Source organism: Carcharodon carcharias, chromosome 2 (genome assembly GCF_017639515.1).
Source record: "Carcharodon carcharias isolate sCarCar2 chromosome 2, sCarCar2.pri, whole genome shotgun sequence".
NCBI classification, from domain to species: Eukaryota; Metazoa; Chordata; class Chondrichthyes; order Lamniformes; family Lamnidae; genus Carcharodon; species Carcharodon carcharias.
The window spans coordinates 13,283,133-13,306,046 of record NC_054468.1 but is presented as its reverse complement, the minus strand read 5'-3'; the positions used below and the strand labels follow the sequence as shown (position 1 = coordinate 13,306,046).

The 22,914-nt window shown below is 44.0% G+C and overlaps 1 protein-coding gene across 6 annotated transcripts in view; it reads left to right on the top strand.

The window, feature by feature from the left end:
* The window catches only part of nadkb (NAD kinase b), a 52,933-nt gene that overhangs the window by 1,609 nt on the left and 28,410 nt on the right, over positions 1-22,914 (top strand). For 2 of the 6 annotated variants that reach the window (XM_041216841.1, XM_041216846.1), the window contains exons 2-3: positions 5,287-5,536; positions 17,648-17,731. In XM_041216841.1, the coding sequence (XP_041072775.1) occupies positions 5,325-5,536; positions 17,648-17,731 (296 nt within the window). In that variant the 5' untranslated portion in view covers positions 5,287-5,324. Of the gene's footprint in view, positions 1-5,286; positions 5,587-13,137; positions 13,161-17,647; positions 17,732-22,914 lie in introns of those variants that run through there. The other 4 variants (XM_041216827.1, XM_041216835.1, XM_041216854.1 and 1 more) reach the window with 3 other exon arrangements.

Genomic DNA, 22,914 nt, shown 5'->3' with positions numbered 1-22,914 from the left:
GGAAGCTTTGAAACAAGGGTACAGTATACTCTGGGTGGGAGATTTCAGTGTCAAGAGTGACTGTAACACCACTAATGACCAAGCTGGCCAGGTCCTGATGAACACATCTGCCAGACTGAGCTTACAGTAGGTGCTGCAGCAGGAACCAACAAGGGAGGAAAAAAACCATCTTGACCTCGTCCTCATCTATATATTGTGGATGCATCTATCCATGGCGATCTTGGTAGGAGTGACCTCTGCGCAGTACTTGTGTAGATGAAGCCCTGCCTTCACAATGATGACTTCCTTCATTGTGTTGTGTGGCACTACCAGTATGCTAAATGGGATAAATAGGCTTCTGCATTATTGGAATACATAGATGCTAAACAACTGAAGCGGCATGCTGTAGTTAGAGCTAAACGATCCCATAATCAGTGGAGCTGATGAAAGCTCTGCAGTGACCCATTAAGTTGCAAATGGTGATGGACAATTAAGTAACTATCCAGAGGCTCTCTGAATATCTCCATCTTCAACGATGGCAGAGCTTAGCAAGAAAAGGCTGAAGTGTTAGCAGCTATTTTTAGCCGGAAGTGCCAAATAGATGATCCATATCCGTGTCCTGTTAAGTCAGTCCACGTGATATCAAGAAATGGTTGAGTGCAGGGAACTCAAAAGGCTATGGATCATAACAGCTGACTGGTGGCAGTGCTGAAAATGTGTGCTCCAGAGCTAACTGCCCCAGTACAGCGACAACACTGCCATCTACCTGACAACGTAGAAAATTGTCCAGCTATGTCCTGGCCACAAAAAGCAAGACCAATCCAAACCGGCCAACTAACCTGGGAATATTGTGAACGGTTATGGTCTCTTTCGCTAAGGAAGGATATATTTGCCATAGAGGGAGTGCAATGAAAGTTCACCAGACTGATCCCTGAGATGACAGGATTTTTTTTCTTCTTTATTCTTTCATGGAGTTTGGGTGTCGCTGGCAAGGCCAGCATTTGTTCCCCATCCCTAACTGCCCCTTGAACTGTGTGGATTGCATTTCAAAGGGCAGTTAAAAGTCAAGCACATTGCTGTGGATCTGGGGTCACATGTAGGTCAGACCAGGGATGAATGGCAGATTTCCTTCCTGAAAGGACAGTAGCAAACCAGATTGATTGTTAAAAACCCATGATAGCTGTCATAGTCAGCATTACTGAGACTAGCTTTATATTCTAGATCTATTACTTGAATATAAATTCCTCCATATCCCATGGTGTCCTCGGGGGGGATATTTGCTGGAGTGGTTGGGGAGGGTTTAAACTAAAATGGCAGGGGGATGGGAACCTATGCAAGGAGTCAGAGGAGGAGGAGTCAAGGGCAAGAACAGAAGATAAAGGAGAGTAAGAAAAGTGATAGGCAGAGAAATCAAGGGCAAGGATCAAATGGCCTCAGTGAAACATAGTGGGAAGGGGACAAGTTAAAATGTTAAAAAATGATTTTTCCCCCTCCTTTTTGTTTTTTCCAATAATTTATATAGAATTTTTTCCCCTACCTATTTCCATTATTTTTAAAAGTATTTCCATCCATTGTTTTATCTCTACCTATTAGCCTTTTTTGATTCCTTCCCCCCACCCCACCCCCCCAGGGCTATCTGTACCTTGCCTGTCCAGCTTTCTACCCTTAATTAGCACATTCCTTTAGATAATATCACCACCTTCAACACCTCTTTGTCCTTTTGTCTGTGACATCTTTTGGTTATCTCCACCTATCACTGGCCCTCTACCTAGCTCTACTTGTCCTAACCCCCCCTCCCCCAACTTTAAACCAGCTTATATTTCACCCCTACTCTATTTTTAATTAGTTCTGTTGAAGAGTCATGCGGACTCGGAACGTCAACTGTGCTCTTCTCCACCGATACTGCCAGACCTGCTGAGTTTTTCCAGATATTTTTGTTTTTGTTTTGGATTTCCAGCATCCGCAGTTCTTTGCTTTTATCTTAATGTTAAAAAGACAAGCCTTAAGGCTCTGTGCCTTAACGCAAGGAGCATTCGCAATAAAGTGGATGAATTAACTGCGCAAATAGATGTAAACAGGTATGATATAGTCGGGATTATGGAGACGTGGCTGCAGGGTGACCAGGGATGGGAACTGAACGTCCAGGGGTATTCGGTATTTAGGAAGGACACACAAAAAAGAAGAGGCAGTGGAGTTGCATTGCATGTTAAAGAGGAAATTAAGGCGATAGTAAGGAAAGATGTTAGCTCTGATGTGGAATCTGGATGGGTAGAGCTGAGAAACATTAAGGGGCAAAAAAATGTTAGTGGGGTTTGTGTATAGATCCCCAAACTGTAGTGGTAACATTGGAAATGGCATTAAACAGGAAATTAGAGACGCATGCAATAAATGAACATCTCTAATTATGGGTGACTTTAATCTGCAAATAGATTGGGCAAATCAAATTAGTAACAATGCTGTAGAGGAGGAATTCCTAGAGTGTATATGGGATGTTTTTCTGGACCAATACTAGTTGAACCAACTAGAGAACAGGCCTTCCTAGACTGCGTATTGTGTAATGAGAAAGGAATAATTGGCAATCTAGTTGTCCAAGGCCCCTTGGGGATGAGCGATCGTAATATGATAGAATTCTTCGTCAAGACGGAGAGTGGTGTAGTTGATTCTGAGACTAGGGCCCTGAATCTTAATAAAGAAAACTACGACGGTATGAGGCGTGAGTTGGCTATGGATTGGGAAATGTTACTTAAAGGGATGCCAGTGGATCGGCAATGGCAAACATTCAAAGAGAGCATGGGTGAATTGCAACAATTGTTTATTCCTGTCTGGCGCAAAAGTAAAGCAGGAAAGATGGCCAAACCATGGCTTACAAGGGAAATTAGAGACAGTATTAGATCCAAGGAAGAGGCACATAAATTGGCTTAAAAAAACAACAGACCTGAGGATTGGGAGCAGTTTAGAATTCAGCAAAGGAGGACCAAGGGATTGATTAAGAAGGGGGAAAATAGAGTACGAGAATAAGCTTGCAGGGAACATAAAAACTGACTAAAAGTTTCTTTAGGTATGTGAAAAGAAAAAGATTGGTGAAGACAAAAGTAGGCTCATTACAGGCAGAAACAGGGGAATTTATAATGGGGAACAAAGAAATGGCTGACGAACTAAATATGTACTTTGGTAAAAGCAAAAAGCTGCGGATAGTGGAAATCCAAAACAAAAATAAAAATACCTGGAAAAACTCAGCAGGTCTGGCAGCATCTGCGGAGAGGAACACAGTTAACGTTTCGAGTCCATATGACTCTTCAACAGAACTAAGTAAAAATAGAAAAGAGGTGCTTATATTTCACCTCTTTTCTATTTTTACTTAGTTCTGTTGAAGAGTCATAGGGACTTGAAATGTTAACTGTGTTCCTCTCCGCAGCTGCTGCCAGACCTGCTGAGTCTTTCCAGGTATTTTTATTTTTGTTTTAAATATGTACTTTGGTTCTGTTTTCACAAAGGAGGACACAAGTAACATACCGGAAATGTTGGGGAACACAGGGTTTAGTGAGAGGGAGGAACTGAAAAATCAGTATTAGTAGGGAAATGATGTTGGGGAAATTGATGGGATTGAAGGCTGATAAATCCCCAGGGTCTGATAATCTACATCCCAGAGTACTTAAGGAAGTAGCACTAGAAATAGTGGATGTATTGGGGGTCATCTTCTGAGATTCTATAGACTCTGGAACAGTTCCTACAGATTGGAGTGTAGCTAATGTAACCCCGCTATTTAAAAAGGGAGGTAGAGAGAAAACAGGGAATTATAAACCAGTCAGCCTGGCGTTGGTAGTGGGGAAAATTTTAGAGTATTATAAAAGGTTTAATAGCTGAGCACTTGGAAAGCAGTGGCAGAATCGGACAGAGTCAACATAGATTTACGAAAGGGAAATCATGCTTGACGACAAGTCTACTGGAATTTTTCGAGGATGAAACTAGTAGAGTTGATGAGGGGGAGCCAGTGGATGTGGTTTATTTGGACTTTAAGAAGGCTTTTGACACAGACCCACATAAGAAATTAGCATGTAAAGTTAAAGCGCATGGGATTGCGGGTATTGTATTGAGGTGGATAGAAAACTGGTTGGCAGATAGGAAACAAAGAGTAGGAATAAATGGGACTTTTTCTGAATGGCAGGCAGTGACTAGTGGGGTACTGCAGGGATCGGTGCTGGGACCCCAGTTATTCACAATATATATTAATGATTTAGATGAGGGAATTAAACGTGATATCTCCAAGTTTGCAGATGACACAAAGCTGGGTGGGAGAGTGAGCTGTGAGGCAGATGCAGAGATGCTTCAGTCTGGTTTGGACAAACTGAGTGAGTGGGCAAATGCATGGCAGATGCAGTATAATGTGGATAAATATGAGTTATCCGCTTTGGTAGCAAAAACAGGAGGCAGATTATTATCTGAATGGCTATAAATTGAGAGAGGGGAATGTGCAACGAGAACTGGGTGTCCTCATACACCAGTCGCTGAAGGTAAGCATGCAGGTGCAGCAGGCAGTAAAGGAGGCAAATGGTATGTTGGCCTTCGTAGTGAGAGGATTCAAGTACAGGAGCAGGGATGTCTTGCTGCAATTGTACAGGGCCTTGGTGAGACCACACCTGGAATATTGTGTGCAGCTCACCACCACCACCTTGAGAGCAATAGGGGATGGACAATATACATCGGTCATGCCAGTGATCCCCACATTCAATGAATGAATTAAAAGAAAAAGTGTTCTGTCCCAGAGTGGGTCCTAACTTAGGTCTCTTGCATGTGATTTTTGAACCACTTAACAGGGAGGAGTGGCAGTTGTGGTTTCCCTTTGCCTTCCTCATGGATTTTTACCTTTGGAGTGTTTTCTCCTAGGTGCACTTTAGTCAAGACTAGGAAACTCGAGCAACCCTTAAACTTTACGCAAAGGATAACTGCCTGCAGTCATAGGGCAGATGCATCAGGAGTCAGTTCATAGCTGATACTTTGTTCTTCACTCACTGGGCTATCAAGGAGCCTGAACCCAACCTTTATAACTCCGAGATAACCATACAGCAACAGAACCAGTGGTCATTCCCTGTTTGGATGCAAATACCCTGGTAAAGATCAAATTCTTAATCTCCGCCCGCCTGGGGTTGTTTTCGGTGGGGTTCGCCTTCTGACCTAGAGGCAGGATTGCTACCACCATTTTGACGTTTATTTGAACTATTTTTGATATTTCAAATTGTGCAAATAATGTAAATTATGTTGGTGTTTTATTTTTAATGTAAATCACTTTATTTTGTACCTCCCCATTAGTTATACAATGGATGCAGCAGATAAAGGTGGTGCCCTGAATGGGGAAGAAACGCTCTCAACCCCCTCAGAGTCTAGGCCTCGGCCTGAACCTGAACGTGGGCCTTGTCCTGGCGAGGAGATTTGGGATCGTACTCGATATGGACGCTCGTCCAAGAAGCGAGAGGAAACATCACCATCAACTGCTGAAAAGTTGGATCCTATCTCACCAACAAAGAAACGGGACCAAATGTCACCCAAGAGGCGGGAGCAGGTAGAAAAATCACCGCGGAAAAGTAAGACCCATCGAAAGGGTGGACACAGGTACAGTAGTGGTACCTGCATGGGGATAGCTAGCACCCTTGCTCTCCTGGGAACATAGTACCCTCACCCTTTAGGAACAGCCAGCGTTTTGATATCTTGGGGAAAGTAGTAATTTCAACCGCTAGGAACAACCAGTACTGTAACTTTGGAGAGGGTGTATAGAAGATTTACCTGAATGGTACCAGGATGACTTATGTTAAGTGGAGAGATTAGAACATTTGGGAATGCCCTTCTTGGAGTAGAGAAGGGGGGGTTTTATATACGTGTTGAAAATTATGAGGCATTTTGCTAGAGTAAATGAGAAACTGTTAAATTAGACGACGTAAATTTAGGATAATTGGCAAAATAACCAGAGGGCAGATCAGGAGATTGTATTTTATGTAACATGTTATGACCTTGGCTACACGCCTGAAGGGGTGGTGAAAGAAGATCCATTCGGAACTGGATATGTATTTGAAAGAAAAAATTGCAGATCTATGGGGGAAGTGCAGGGGTGTGGATCTAATTGGATAGCTCCTTCAAATAGCTGACGCAGGTATGGTGGAACAAATGGCCTCTTTCTATGCTGTGCAATTCCATGATTCACTGTGACCCCCTGTGAACAGCCTTTTCTTGTCCCATAAGACAATATTCCCTTTAAAATTTTGATGTTGTGTGAGCCAGCTTTTCAAAGTTGAAAAGATTTTCTTTGGCTACACAGAAATGACATTTAATACAGAACAGATACTGTGTGGTACCTTCTAGAGTGCTATGCAGCGAAGTACCTATGCAGCGTAACAGGAACATTGCTATGGGGATCTATGGCACCCTATCAGTAGAACTAAAGGCTGTATGGTTCAGTTCACGTACGCTGTAGATGACCACCTGGCACAAATTATAATTCCCCTTTGCCTCTGCAATTAATTTCTTGCATGGAGCACCTCTTTCAGCAGTTTAAAGTTCAATATTTAGGAGTGAATACTGGAATATAGCACTGTAAACTCTCAGGCAGGTTTGTCGTCGCACTTTCTCTGCTCCTCTCACCCACTCTAACCTGTCTCTCTCTGAACTTGCTGCACTCCGTTCTCTTAGGTCCAACCCTGACATTGTCGTCAACCCTGCTGACAAGGGTGGTGCTGTTGTTGTCTGGCGCACTGACTTCGCAGTGGCTGAGCATCAACTCACAGACACTTCCTCCCTCCCCCTGGACCATGACCCCACTGTTTCTAGGACTGTCACTGACCTCATCTCTGGAGATCTTCCTTCCTCAGCTTCCAACCTGATAGTCTCTCAACTTCAGACTACCTCCTACCCAAAATCCACAAACAGGACTGTCCCGGCAGACCGATCGTGTCAGCCTGTTCCTGCCCCCGGAACTCATTTCTTGCTATCTTGACTCCATTCTCTCTCCCCTTGTCATGTCTCTTCCCACCTACATCTGTGATTCCTCTGACACCCTACATCATATCAACAATTTCCAGTTCCCTGGCCCCAACCGCCTCCTCTTCACCATGGATGTCCAATCTCTCTACACTTCCATCCCCCACCGGGATGATCTGATCGCTCTCTATTTCTTCCTCGAACAGAGGCTCGAACAATCCCCATCCACCACTACTCTCCTCCGTCTGGCTGAACTTGTTCTCTCACTGAACAATTTCTCCTTAAACTCATCTCACTTCCTCTAAATAAAAAGTGTGGCTATGGGTACCCACATGGGCCCCAGTTATGCCTGCCTCTTTATGGGGTGTGTGGAACATTCCTTGTTCCAGTTTTACTCCGGCCCCCTCCCACAACTCTTTCTTCGGTACATGGATGACTGCTTCGGCGCTGCTTCATGCTGTCGTCTGGACCTGGAAAAATTAATTAATTTTGCTTCCAGTTTCCACCCCTCCATCATTTTCACATGATCCATCTCGGACACTTCCCTTCCCTTTCTTGACCTCTCTGTGTCAATTTCTGGTGATAGACTGTCCACCAATATTCATTACAAGCCTACCGACTCCCACAGCTACCTCGACTACAGTTCCTCACACTCCGCTTCCTGTAAGGACTTCATCCCATTCTCTCAGTTCCTTCGCCTCTGTCACATATGTTCTGATGATGCCACTTACCAAAACAGTTCCTGTGACATGTCTTCCTTCTTCCTTAACCAAGGTTTTCCACCCACAGTGGTTGACAGGGCCCTCAACCGTGTCCGGCCCATCTCCTGCGCATCTGCCCTCACACCTTTCTCTCCCTCCCAGAAAAATGATAGGTCCCCCTTGTCCTCACTCATCACCCCACCAGCCTCCTCATTCAAAGGATCATCCTCCGCCATTTCCGTCAACTCCAGCATGATGCCACCACCAAACACATCTTCCCTTCTGCCCCTGGCAGCATTCCGCAGGGATCATTCCCGCCGGGACACCCTGGTCCACTCCTCCATCACCTCAACCCCCTCCCACGGCACCTTCCCATGCAAACGCAGAAGGTGCAACACCTGTCCCTTTACTTCCCCTCTTCTCACTGTCCAAGGGCCCAAACACTTCTTTCAAGTGAAGCAGCATTTCACTTGCACTTCCCTCAATTTAGTCTACTGCATTCGTTGCTCCCAATGCGGTTTCCTCTACATTGGAGAGACCAAACGCATACTAGGTGACTGCTTTGTGGAACACCTTCAGTCTGTCTGCAAGTATGACCCAGACCTCCCCTGTCGCTTGCCATTTCAACACACCACCCTGCTCTCAAGCCCACATGTCCATCCTTGGCCTGTTTCCACCCCTCCCTCATTTTCACATGGTCCAGCTCTACCTGTCCCACCCCACTTTAAACCACTTCTTTTCTATTTTTCCTTAGTTCTGTTGAAGTGTCATACGGACTTGAAACGTTAACTGTATTCTTCTCCGCAGATGCTTGTCAGACCTGAGTTTTTCTAGGTATTTTTGTTTTTGTTAAAATCCTGCTGACCGTTTTAAAACAAAATAACTCACTGTAAAAAAAAAACAACAACAAATCAATGCAGCGTGGATGATTTTTATTTCAGGGAATGTTGGAACCAAGCAGTGAATGACTCTTATCGCCATAAGAATTCACACTATTGTTTGAATTCAGGCAGCACAGTGATCTATGAAGTCAGTGAAGTTAAAGTTCCAGCCTAAACGCACCTTAAACAGAAACAAGATGTTTTTTCTTTCACTTGTGCCCTCAATCAGGCACTGGAGCAGGATAAAAACAGAATTACCTGGAAAAACTCAGCAGGTCTGGCAGCATCGGCGGAGAAGAAAAGAGTTGACGTTTCGAGTCCTCATGACCCTTCGACAGAACTTGAGTTCGAGTCCAGGAAAGAGCTGAAATATAAGCTGGTTTAAGGTGTGTGTGTGGGGGGCGGAGAGATAGAGAGACAGAGAGGTGGAGGGGGTTGGTGTGGTTGTAGCGACAAACAAGCAGTGATAGAAGCAGATCATCAAAAGATGTCAACAACAATAGTACAATAGAACACATAGGTGTTAAAGATAAAGTTGGTGATATTATCTAAACGAATGTGCTAATTAAGAATGGATGGTAGGGCACTCAAGGTATAGCTCTAGTGGGTTTTTTTTTTTTATTTTATATAATGGAAATAGGTGGGAAAAGGAAAATCTTTATAATTTATTGGGAAAAAAAAAAGAGAAGGGGGAAACAGAAAGGGGGTGGGGATGGGGGAGGGGACTCACGACCTAAAGTTGTTGAATTCAATATTCAGTCCGGAAGGCTGTAAAGTCCCTAGTCGGAAGATGAGGTGTTGTTCCTCCAGTTTGCGTTGGGCTTCACTGGAACAATGCAGCAAGCCAAGGACAGACATGTGGGCAAGAGAGCAGGGTGGAGTGTTAAAATGGCAAGCGACAGGGAGGTTTGGGTCATTCTTGCGGACAGACCGCAGGTGTTCTGCAAAGCGGTCGCCCAGTTTACGTTTGGTCTCTCCAATGTAGAGGAGACCACACAACCACACCAACCCCCTCCACCTCTCTGTCTCTCTATCTCTCCGCCCCCCACACACACACCTTAAACCAGCTTATATTTCAGCTCTTTCCTGGACTCGAACTCAAGTTCTGTCGAAGGGTCATGAGGACTCGAAACGTCAACTCTTTTCTTCTCCGCCGATGCTGCCAGACCTGCTGAGTTTTTCCAGGTAATTCTGTTTTTGTTTTGGATTTCCAGCATCCGCAGTTTTTTTGTTTTTATCACTGGAGCAGGATATATTTGTGTGTTGCCAGGGGAGAACTGTCAAATTCACCTGTGATGTTTTTTGGTTATAAATCATTAGCTAGACTCCTGAAGAATAGCAAGTCCATGGACTGCATCCTAGTAAGTGCCTGTACCTTTAGGCTGGTGGAGAATAGGGCTAGGACTCAGAAATTTAGCAAGACAGCCACCAAGTGAGCTAAGAAGTGTGGCCCTCTTCCATGAAGTTCGACATAGAGCTTTCAGGTTTTCCAGGTCAATATTTATACTTCAACCAACACCAAGTTACAAATTATCTGGTTATTTATGGCATTGCCGCTTTGCTGAGAAAAGAGACATGTCGAAGCTTTTCGTCTTGCACTCATCAGGACACTCGCAAGACTATCTATATAAGGGGAAAACAAAAATTTATATTGCATGTGAAGAGAGCGCTGATTGTTTGGCAGGTGACATTGCCATGGACAATGCACCACTGATGCTTGCAAAACTCAAAATACAGCACTCAGCATTAGATGTGATTCTGCGATTGGACAACATTTGCTAAATGATCCTCAATGTTCTAAGGATTAATTTGACAACCAATTTAAGATTCAGTTGAACTCGCAATGTGGCTCATATGTATGTTCTGGAAGCTACACATTAATACATAGGGCCCTGTCTTTGTTGACAGAATGTGTACATACATTGCACCTATTTCAGCTAAACATAATAAGTGACAGCCATTTGCTGACCCATTCCTCAGGGCAATGCCTTGACCAATCAGGGTAAAGCTGCCTGGTTTAAGTTTCAAACACTGCTTGGCAGTTGACTGTCCGTCACCATCACTGGTGTATTCTCCATGGCAGGGAGGGTGTTTTTTTTGCATCCAACTTGTTCTGTCATAATACAAATAAACCTTGGGTCTGAACTTACTTGGAGTGACAGTCAGCATTGGATTGCCACTCCATGCCTGAACACTTAACTCCTTATCTGATTTGACGACTCGACTCTATCTCGCCCAGCTTTCCAGCTCAGGCCGGGAGAGATCTGGGCATTGCAGCACAGGCCCAGTGTTGAAGTGCAGGAGAGTTGAAGTGAAGGAGGCCATGCCCCCTGTTTTGCGGCACTAGCTGCCATAAAACAGGTAAGTTTAAAGGTCTTTTGAAATTTAAAGGTCCTTGACAGGCCAGGGAGAAGATAAGTTTAATTAAGTGGATAGGGGATGGGGGGGATTTTTTTCTCATTCATGGGATCTGGGTTTTGCTGGCCAGGCCAGCATTTGTTGCCCATCCTTAATTATCCTTATTTAGAGGGCATTTAAGAGTCAACCGCAATGTCTGTCTAGAGTCACGTGTAGGCCAGACCAGGTAAGGGCAGCAGATTTCCTTCCCTAAAGGACATTTGTAAACCAGATGCGTTTTTAACGACAATCAGCAATGGTTTCATGGTCATCATCAGACTCTTAGTTCCAGATTTTTATTTAATTCACATTTCATCATCTGCCATGATGGGATTTGAACCCCGGGCCCCTAGAGTGTCTCCAGAATGCTAGCCCAGTGACAATACCACCATGCCACCATCTCCCCAGAGATTGGGTCAGTGGTGTGGGGTCAGAGGTTGGTTCAGGCGGTCGGGTTGGGCGGGGTTTAGGCGTCGCGTGGGGTGGGGGTTGGGTTGGGTGGGATCGGACGTTGGGTCAGGGGAATTGCAGATTGGAGGGGGAGATGGGAGGTTGGACTTCTGGGGTGGGGGAACAGTGGGAATTGAGCCTCGGGTTGGGTCTGGTTGAGTCTGGGGTGGGGGTGAGAGTTGGGCGCTCTTGGTGGCGCACTGGGGAGGGTGGGGTTGGAGGAGTCCTGTGTGGATGGGGAGAATCCATGATCGGGGTGGGGGGGAATCCCCTGGGGGGTTGGGAGGTGTAGGGGTAGCCCTGTGGGTGGAGTAGACCTCTGAGGGGCCGGAAAGGTGTGGATGTGGCAGTTGGGGGGCTGTGGGATGAGTCCCCTGGGAAGGTTGGGGGGAGTCCTGTGGGGTGGATAGGTCTGTACAACATTTACCTAGAAGATTGAAGTGTTTTTTAACCCTTTTAACTTTCTCTAGGTAATTTGATGTAATTCAGTTAGAAGCATCAGTGTTTGTGACTTAAATTGCATTTTTGGATGGTCCCCAGTGCAAGGCAATTTCCCATGGAATGTTTACTGTTCTGGGCAGTTGCTGTGCAAACCTTAACTGTAAATTTCAAAGTGGATCCCCCAGTGCCTCTTTGGGGTGCTCCTGCTCCCGCCACAATCCAAGGATAGAAGTTAAGGCCCCTCATTTGAGTAAAATCTAAGTTGGTGTATGTTTCTCCTATTTAAATGAAAGCTCGCTCATGACATTGGGTGAATGTTATTATAACTAGTGACTCACTAGCATTGATGTTAGGATTGCTGTTTCGGTGAGTGTTTATGCAATCGTCCATTACTTTCCAGCTCCAAAGTACTTTATGAAGCCTCCTTCCACCCACCTTCGTCTAATTCCATCATTGTATCCTATTACTTTCTCCCTCGTGCTTACCTAGCTTTCCCTTAAGTGCATCTGTGCTATATATCTCAGCTACTTCTTGTGTTAGCGAATTTCACATTTAAACTATTCTGAGTAAAGCTGTTTCTCCTGAGTTCCTTATTGAGTTTATTATTGACTATTTTGTATGTAGGGCTCCTAGTTCTGGTCTCCCACATGCATCTAACTTATCAAACCCTTTCATAATTTTAAAGATCTCTATCAGGTTATCCCTCAGTTTTTTTTTCTAGAGCCCCTGCCCATTCAATCTTTTCTGATTGGTATAACACCTCAGTTCTGGCATCATTTTAGTAAATCTGTTTGGCAGCTTCTGCAGTACCTCTATGACCTTTCATATAGTATGGAGATCAGAACTGCACAGCAATCTTAAACTTGTACAGACCACCCTTTTTAACATACCTTCCTTGCTTTATAATTTTATCCCTGTAGAAAAGAACTCCTGTGCTTTAGTTGTTTTTTAATGGCCTTATCAACCCAAGAACCCCCTGTTCCTTGATGCCATTTAGGCACTTTTCCTCGAACTATGTGGCTTGTTTTTCCCCCTATCTCTCATTTATGTTGAAGTTCATTTGCCAATTTCACACCCATTCTACAAGTTTATTAATGCCTTCCTGTGTTTTGTTACACCTCCCACAATTTGATGTCATTCATGAATTTTGAAATTGTATTTCTAATTCTTGAGTTCAAATCCTTTATGTAAATGGTGAACAGTAGTGTTCCCAGAACAAATCCTTCTGGAACATCATTTATTGTAATTTGTAAGTTTGAGCAAATTCATTTAACCCCTATTCTGTTTTCTGTTTTGTTGCCAGCTAGCTATCCATTCTGCGAGCTGCCCCTGTGACTTTGATAAGGTACCACATTATAGACTCACAAAAGGAGTTTTAGATATACATTGCATCTACTACATTACCCTTTTCTACCCTTTCTGTTACTTTAAAGAATTCAATGAGATTGGTCAAGCATGACCTACCCTTTTGGAATTGGTTATTATATTTTCAGTTTCAAGATGCTTCTCTGTTGCATCTTTGAGTAAGGATTTCACTATCTACTGTGATTGAGAGGGAGTGCCCTGGGAGTCCTGAGCATTGACTTCGGATGACATGAAGTCTCATGGCATTGGGTCAAACGTGGGCAAGGAAACCTCCTACTGATTACCACCTACTGCCCTCCCTCAGCTGATGAATGGGTACTCCTCTTCCTGCCCCACTCCCTCCCCCACCCCCTCCTCAGCTGATGAATCAGTACTCCTCCATGTTGAACACCAGAAGCACTGAGGTGGCAAGGGAACAGAATGTACTCTGATTGGGGGACATCAAGGTCCATCACCGAGTTGCTTGGCAGCACTGACCGAGCTAGCTGAGTCCTGAAGGACTTAGCTGCGAAACTAGGTCTGCAGCAGGTGGTGAGGGAACCAGGAGGGAAGGAGCTACTTGACCTTGTCCTCACCAATCTACCTGTTGCAGATACATCCATCCATGACGTTATTGATAGGAGTGACCATCGCACAGTCCTTGAGAAGTTGTCCTGTCTTCACATTGAGGATACTCTCCATCGTGTTGTGTGGCATTACCACTGTGCTGAATGGGATAAATTTCGAATAGATCTAGCAACTCAAAACTGGGCATCTATGAGGCACTGGGCCATCAACAGCAGCAGAATTATGTACAATCACAATCTGTAACCTCATGGCCTGGCACATCCCGCACACTACCATTACCGTCAAGCTGGGGGATCAACCCTGGTTCAATGAAGAGTGCAGAAGGGCATGCCAGGAGCAGCACCAGACATACCTAATAATGAGTTGTCAACCTGGTGAAACTTCAGCACAGGACTAATTGCATGCTAAACAACATAAGCACCAAGTATTAGACGGAGCTAAGCGACCCCCCAACCAACGGATCAGATCTAAGCTCTAATCCTGCCACATCCAGTCCATGAATGATGGTGGACAATTAAATAACTAACCTGAGGAGGAGGCTCCATAAATATAACTTTTTAATGATTGGAGAGTCCAGCAGATTTGTGTGAAAGGCAAGGTTGAAGCTTTTGCAACCATCTTCAGCCAGAAGTGCCAAGTAAATGATCCATCTGTGCTTTCTCCTGCGATCCCCAGCATCGCAGATACCTGTCTTTGGCCAATTTGATTCACTCCATGTGATATCAGAAAAACAGCTGAAGACACTGGTTACGACAAAGGCTTTGGGCCCTGACAACAAGCTGAAGCACTGAAGACTTGTGCTCCAGGATGAGCCTCGCCCCTAGCCAAGTTGTTTCAGTACAGCTGCAACAGTAGTCTACCTGGCAATGTGGAAAATTGCCCAGGTATGGCCTGTCCACAAAATGCAGGACAAATCCAACCCAATCAATTACTGCCCCATCAGTCTACTCTTGATCATATAAATGATGGAAAGTGTTGTCAACAGTGCAGTCAAGTGGCACTTACACAGCAATAACCTGCCCGCTGACACTCCAGTTTGAATTCTACCAGGCCATTCAGTTCCTGACCTCATTACAGCCTTGGTGTAAACATGGACTAAAGAGCTGAACTCAAGGGGTGAGGGTGGCTGCCCTTGAAATCAAGGCAGAAATTGACTGAGAATAGCATCAAGGAGCCCTAGCAAAACTGAAGTCAATGAGAATCTGGGGGAAAACTCATAGCGAGCACAAAGGAAGGTGTTTGTGGTTGTTGGAGGTAAATTATCTTCGTCCCAGGACATTGCTGTGCAAGTTCCTCAGGGTAATGTCCCAGTCCCAACCAACTTCAGCTGCTTCATCAATGGCCTTCCTGCCGTCATAACGTCAGAAGTGTGGGGGTCTGTCAATTGCTTGCTGGGCAAGATGCAGGCTTGGGCTGATAAGTGGCAAGTAACATTTCATAATAGGCAATAACTATCTCCAACAAGAAAGTATCTAACCATCTTCCCCCTGAGAGCCAATGGCATTACCATCACTGAACCCCCTACTATCGACATCCTGCGGGTCATCCCATTGACCAGAAACCAAACCGAACTGAACCAGCCATACAAATACTGTGGCTACATGAGCAGGTCAGAGGCTAGGAATCCTGCGGTGAGTTTGTCCACCATCTGCAGTTAGTGTGATGGAATACTCTCCAATTGCCTGGATGAGTACATCTGCAAAGACCCCACCCAGGGCAAAGCAGCCTGCTTGATTGGCATCCTGTCTATCACCTTAAGCATTTACTCCCTCCACCACTGACACACAGTGGTAGTAGTGTGTATTATCTACAAGATGCACTGCAGCAATTCATGAAGGCACCTTTGACAGGACCTTCCAGACCCGCAGCCTTCACCACCTAGAAGGCTGAGGGCAACAGATGCATGACACCACCAACTGCAAGTTCTCCTCCAAGCTGCACAGCAGTCTGACTTGGAACTATATTGCCTTTCCTTCACTGTTGCTGCGTCAAAACCCTGGGAGCCCCCCAACAGCACTGTGGGTGTACCTACACCATGTGGACTGCAGCAGTTCAAGAAGGCAGCTCCCCCATCACCTCAAGAGCAATTAGGGATGGGCAACTAAATGGCTAGCCTAGCCAATGACCTTCACATCCTGTGAAAGAATTTAAAAAAAATTCCTGTCACCAAAGTTAAGCTAATTAATCTTAATCCCTTGACTTCTTTGACCTCCCTTTTTATGTGAGGTACGGAATTTTATTTTTACCTATCAAACCTATAGGCAGCGAAGCTCCTTTTGGGTGATGGCTCAAGACAGGTGATGGTGAACCGGAGTGCGACTTACATTTCTCAGGACATTATTTCCATTGGAGTCAGTGGGGAAGATCATTGGATGAGGGCTAAAACAGGCTGTTGATTTGCTACTACCCTGTTTAAGCTATTGCCTATGTTGAATTTTGTCCCAAAATCTTTAAGAAATACGCAGTGATTGTGCTTGAATAAATGTTGTACATTTTTCCTTCGAACTTAAATTTAAAGCGGAACGTTTTAAAATAGAAATACTGAATCAGATTTTTTTTCATTTGCCTGTTTGTTTCCTTCCTTTGCATTTCTGTTCTGTATTGCATATTACTTGTTTTATCTTCACTTTCTTTCATAATGCGGAGAAAAAAGGTAAGGCACACTGTCAAGTTCCTGACTTCACGTTGTCTTTGAAGTGTTTGTCTGGTAATGGGAAGGCAAAGACGAGAATGCCTCTGCCCAGTCAATTGCTTTAGGAGTAACTGACTGCTGAATATGCAAATACGGCAGCCATTCTACTCCAGTACTGTTTCACAAGCGGGGTGATCAGTTACTTTATATTTTTGGTTATACAGGTTGCAAGAAGAATGCCCAGTGCACTGGGACAAAGAAGGAATTTGCATTTGGATAACATGTTTCTCAACCTCAGGATGTCCCTCAAATGAAGTTTTTTTTAATGAACTTATTTTTGCTATTACAATGTAGGGTATGTGACCGCAAATTGATTGATCTGATAATCTGTCTTCAATTGAATTATGTTGTTGAGGGATTAGCTTGGGAGAACTACCCTGCTTTTTTTTGAGTTGTGCTGTTGGATCTTTTACATCCACTTGAGATTGTAGATTGAGCCTTTGTTTAATATGTCACCCAAAAGGTAGTGCCTCTGCCAGTGCTGCATGTCAAGATGAACTGCAGGGTAAACGGAATTCAGATAGAATGTGAATGGGTGAAGCAGTTTCTCCTGAATTCTTTATACAAACCCAGAGAGTGATTTAGAATGTGCAACTGACTAATACAAGGTGGTGTTGGGGCAAATAGCATAAATTAAGGGGAAGCTAGAAAAGTAATTGAGGGAGTAAGGTATGGAAAGATATACTGGTAGGATGAGGTGAAGTTGGGTGGGAGGAGATGTGTGGAAAATAAACCTAGGTCAGTTGGACTGAATGGCCTGCTTCTGTGTTGTTAATTTTATGTACATCAATGCCGGCTTTTGATAAGGAATGCAGCATTAGAAGCTGCTGCCCAGATGCAGAGTTCCTGCATTCCTAATTTCTAGCATGGCCTGTTTTTACAAAATCCCTTCATGGCCTAAATAGAACTGATTTGCTATGTGGTAGTGAACCTCTGCATTAACGGTGCAATGCAGCTGCTGCCTTATCAAAAAATTTGTGGGCTTAGCCTTGTTTTGTTTGCAGCTGTCCAGCCTGCCCTTGACTTATGAACTAGTGTACTATGTTTGTGCATTTTTGGTTCATATCTCTGTTTGAGCTGCTGTTTCTTTTGGCTCTTTGCAGAGGTTGGGGAGGGAGGCAGAGGGCTGGGAGTGAAAGACAAAGACCAATGATGGAAACTGATATTGTAGAAAAGGAACAAACTAAGTGTACCTCCTCTCCTTTCAGACACGCACACTTCCTCCATGGCCCGTCTCCTGATACACACTTTGGACCTAAAGCCTCTATTCTGCAGAACTCCACCAGCATTATGTAAGTAAAAAAACAATTTTTCCCCTCTTCCCCTCTTAAATTTGGTTGAACAGAATTCTGGATAATTGAGTTTCAACTTGTCTTTTGGAGTCAATTTCTTGACCCTCAAAGCAGCAGCTGTATTGTGCTGTTGGGGGAATTTGAGGTCAATGAATGCGTTTTTTGCATCACTGAGAAACAGTACCAGGTGCAAAAAGGAACAGCATTTAATTGCTGCCAGATCTAAGAGGTTGCCTTGCATTGCTTTGGAGTTTATGTTACTCAGTGTAAAGCCATATTTCAAAAGTGCTCAGGTGATGCCTTCAGAGGCTGAGCCACTGCCTCGCGGAATGGGATTATGGTCATCCTTGAGCAAGCAAGGTGCTGCCATCAGATGAGGCAAGTAGCAAGTGCTGGTGACACTCGTCATCTGTGCTGTTACTTTATCCTGTACAAAGACGTAGCTTGTTCGTACGGAGCCACCCTTTGTCATCCTAGAAACATCCCTGGCTTGAACTGCCCATTATGTTACTTTCGCACAAGTGCAAATATATGCACATCTTCAGATTGGTCTCTCAGCTAAACAGGATGAATTCAGAACACAGGCAAGCACACTGGTTTGCAGAGCCAAATCCAGTGAAGTAGCTGCACAATTAAGTGTTTAGTCGTGTTGTCTTTATGCTTGACCTGCCAGTACAGTGCTGTGGGTGGGCAAACTCAGTTGTTCTACCTGCTCAATTTCCAGCCACATGATACTTCTTCCCATGAAACAAATTTTCTTAATGATGTTCATTAGCGGAAGGTGAAGAAGAGACATCACCATCCATGCTGCAAGAGGGCTAATTTTAATCTAACTTGCTGGGCAGGAAGGCCATGGGATTGGATGGGATGCCAGTTTTATTTCCTGCTTATTGATTGCAGTGGAGACCAAAATTGGGCAGGGCATAAAATCAGCATTGCACCTGATCCTGTCAATTCTCCAATTTTAACAAAAATTGTCTCCCAATAGTTTACACAACAGGGAATGGGTGTAGGTAAAGATAAAAGCAGAAAATGCTGAAATTGCTGCAGTGGACAGTGCAAAAGAAAGGCTAGGGTTTTGGCTAGAGACTTTTTGTCAGAACTTTTTATATTTCTTATCCATAGAAAACTGGAGACCAATTTGTTAGGTGAAGTGTCCAGATTTGATTCAGCTACTCGGCAACAACTGTCAAATTATATTCTACGTTTGTTGACCCACTAACAGACCCAGCAATCGAGAATGACCTATTTCTGAAGAAGAGTCATATTCAATTCAAAATATTAACTTTTTTTTTTTCCTCTCCATACAAGCTGCCAGACCTGCTGAGTATTTTCAGAATTTTCTGTTTTTATTTCGGATTTCCAGCATTTGCAGTATTTTAAGAATTACCTGTAGTTTTTGTGAAATGTTTACCAGATTTTCTTTTTGAACAAGGGAATCCACAGGTGAGTTCAAAGCTGTGTTTTAGAAGGGTAAAAGGATTACATATAAACATATGAATTAGGAGCAGGAGTAGGCCACTTGGCCCCTTGAGCCTGCTCCGCTGCTCAATAAGATCATGGCTGATCTCAACCCCACCTTCCTGCCTACCCCTGATAACCTTTCACCCCTTTGTTAATCAAGAATCTATCTAGCTCTGTCTTAAAAATATTCAAAGACTCTGATTCCACTGCCTTTTGAGGAAACAAGTTCCAAAGACAGTCAACCCTCAAACAAAAAAATTCTCTTCATCTGTCTTAAATGAGCGACCCCTTATTTTTAAACAGTGACCCCTGGTTCTAGATTCTCCCACAGAAGGAAATATCCTCTCCACATCCACCCTGTCAAGACCCCTCAGGATCTTAAAGATTTCAATTAAGTCACCTCTTGCTCTTCTAAATTCCAGTGGATATAAGCCAACCTGCCCAACTTTTCCTCATAAGACAGCCCACCCATTCCTGGTATTAGTCCAATAAACCTTCTCTGAACTGCTAATGCATTTACGTCTTTCTTTAAATAAGGAGACCAGTACTGTACACAATAATCCAGATGTGGTCTCACCAATGCCCTGTGTGACTGAAGCATAACCTCCCTACTTTTGTATTCAGTTCCCCTCACAATAAATGATAATATTCTACTTGGTTTCCCAATTACCTGCATACTAACCTTTTGTGATTCGTGCACTAGGGCACCCAGATCCTGCTGAGTCCCAGAACTCTGCAATCTCTCACCATTTAGATAATCTTTTTTTATTCTTCCTGCCAAAATGAACGATTTCACATTTGCCCACATATACTCCATTTGCCAGATCTTTGCCCACTCACTTAACCTATCTAGATCTGTGCAGCCTCCTTACATCCTCTTCATAATTTACTTTCCTACCTATCTAGCAACCATTCCTTTGGTCCCTTCATCCAAGCCATTTATATAAATTGTAAAAAGTTGAGGCCCTAACATTGATCCCTTTGGCACACCACTCGTCACATCCTGCCAACCAGAAAAACATCCAACTATGCCAAATCTCTGCTTCCTGTTAGCTGGCCAATCTTCTATCCATGCCAATATGTTACCCCCTACACCATGAGCTTTTATTTTCTGCAATAACTTTTGATGTGGCACTTTATCAAATACATTCTGGCATTTTATGTTTCAGTTTTCGAACACATGGTACTTTTTGCTTTTAGCCCTGGAGATTTCCAGAATCACTGCTTCATCCTAGCAGTTTCAAGGATTGAAACAGAAAATCATATACCTAAACCTTTATTGTTTTTAACTTGCTTTTCCTCCCCATTCATGTCCCAGCTGCCTGTCACCCAGAAAGCACTGGAATGATTAGTGGTTCTTGATTCTCTTCCTGAGTAGAGGCGCATGAGAAGCACATGCTTGTGTTTTTTTTCCCATAGCTAGTTTTTCCTGGAACAGGTTGCTGACCTGTCACCTGTAGAGCAATGGCCTGAGGGGAGCCACTCGCATCAAGCATGGCTGACCAGGAGACTGTTCCCCTCTTACCACCTGCCATTGGAAGGATATGAACGCACATTCTGTGGCCGTCAAGTTTTGGAGTGGGACTTGAACCCAGAGCTACAGGCTCCGAGGCAGGGATGCTACCCAGTATGCCGCAAGACCTCCTACAGTATTTGATTAATCCCAGTTGATTTCACTCCCTGATTATGGAGTGGAGCTGACGGTGGTAGTGGTGTACTAGACTAGGTTCCATGCTGTGAATGGAGAGCTGCACTATGTAGTATGGCTCCGAGTCATACAAAGTAGCTTGACTGCTTTGCTCTTTGGCCTGTGCAGAGTCAGCAGACCTCAGCCCAGGAGTCATGTGATTGGCCTTGTAATCCAGAAGAAACCAACTGGAGTTCCTTTACCATCCATCAACTCTGACTGAAAGTAGATAATGTGTGGATGTCAGGAGAATGTGGACTGGCCTCTGCTATAAAGCCCAAAAAACCTGTTGGTGCACTTTGTCTGGGCTCAAACATAAAATAAGGGCACTTGAGGGCTGATTGTAATTGCCCAGCACTCTGCATCAGTGGGTGCTTCGAGGATGTAAAGGATACAAGCTGAACAAGAAAATAGAAATTAAGGAAGAAGTACAGTGACCTGTGGCCTGAATTATGTCCACACTGTTTTGACTTGGTTATCTCTTTAAGGCTGCAGCACAATCTATTTCCTGTATCCTGTATTATACCATGCAATATGCAGCATTATACATAAGTGAAGTTGAAATTGATTAACAGAGAGCTAGTCTTATTTTGCAGTTTTGTATTTGGTTTTCTGCTTGAAGTTCCCATCTTTTCATCATACTTTTCTTTTGAAACAAACTGCTCATACTTGGACAAAAACAGAATTACCTGGAAAAACTCAGCAGGTCTGGCAGCATCGGCGGAGAATAAAAGAGTTGATGTTTTGAGTCCTCATGACCCTTCAACAGAACTGAGTGAATATTAGGAGAGGGGTGAAATATAAGCTGGTTTAAAGTGAGGGGGGGGTGGGGTTGTAGGGATAAGCAAGCGGTGATAGGAGCAGATAATCAAAAGATGTCACAGACAAAAGAACAAAAAAAAGAGTTCCTTTACCATCCATCAACTCTGACTGAAAGTAGATAATGTGTGGATGTCAAGAGAATGTGGACTGGCCTCTGCTATAAAGCCCAAAAAACCAAGTGCTACATAGGATTGGTGTGACCAAGTTCACAAGATACCAGAACCAAATCCAAGTATGAGCACAGAGATAAAAACAAAAAACTGCGGATGCTGGAAATCCAAAACAAAAACAGAATTACCTGGAAAAACTCAGCAGGTCTGACAGCATCGGCGGAGAAGAAAAGAGTTGACGTTTCGAGTCCTCATGTCCCTTCTTTTGTTCTTTTGTCTGTGACATCTTTTGATTATCTGCTCCTATCACTGCTTGCTTGTCCCTACAACCACCACCCCCTCCACCCCCCAACTTAAACCAGCTTATATTTCTCCCCTTTCCTAATATTCACTCAGTTCTGTTGAAGGGTCATGAGGACTCAAAACGTCAACACTTTTCTTCTCCGCCGATGCTGCCGGACCTGCTGAGTTTGTCCAGTTAATTCTGTTTCTTGTTTTGGATTTCCAGCATCCGCTGTTTTTTGTTTTTTATCTCTGTGCTCATACTTGGATTTGGTTCTGGTAACTTGTGAACTTGGTCACACCAATCCTATGTAGCACTTGGCCATGATTTACATTGGGCCCTTTGAATATTGGCTAACTTTATTTTACTGTGGTTGGATGGGAACTCCCTGACCTAACACTGTTATGAGAGCACTTGCACCACACTGATTATAGCGGTTTAGGAAGGCAGTTCACCATCATCACCTTGGCCTCTAAGGATGGACAATAAATGCTGCCCTTGCCAGTGACGTTCAGATGCTGGGAATATATTTTTATAAATGGAAAGATTCTGGGATAGGTGGATAACTGCACTGATCCAAGAAGACTGGAAAGGCCCAAATGCTATAATGGCCTCAGTGCCCCTGGGCTAGGGTGGGGAAATTCATCCATGGTTCTTGTTCCATTATCAATAACCTGTTGGGAAGCACATGTGATGTGATATAAGATTATATGTAAGAGTTTAGCCCAGAAGGTAGGAGAAACTTCTTGACACAGAATTGTGAAGCTATGGAATTCACTTAGTAATTGAAGCAGGAGCTGTGTGAGCATTCAGGAGT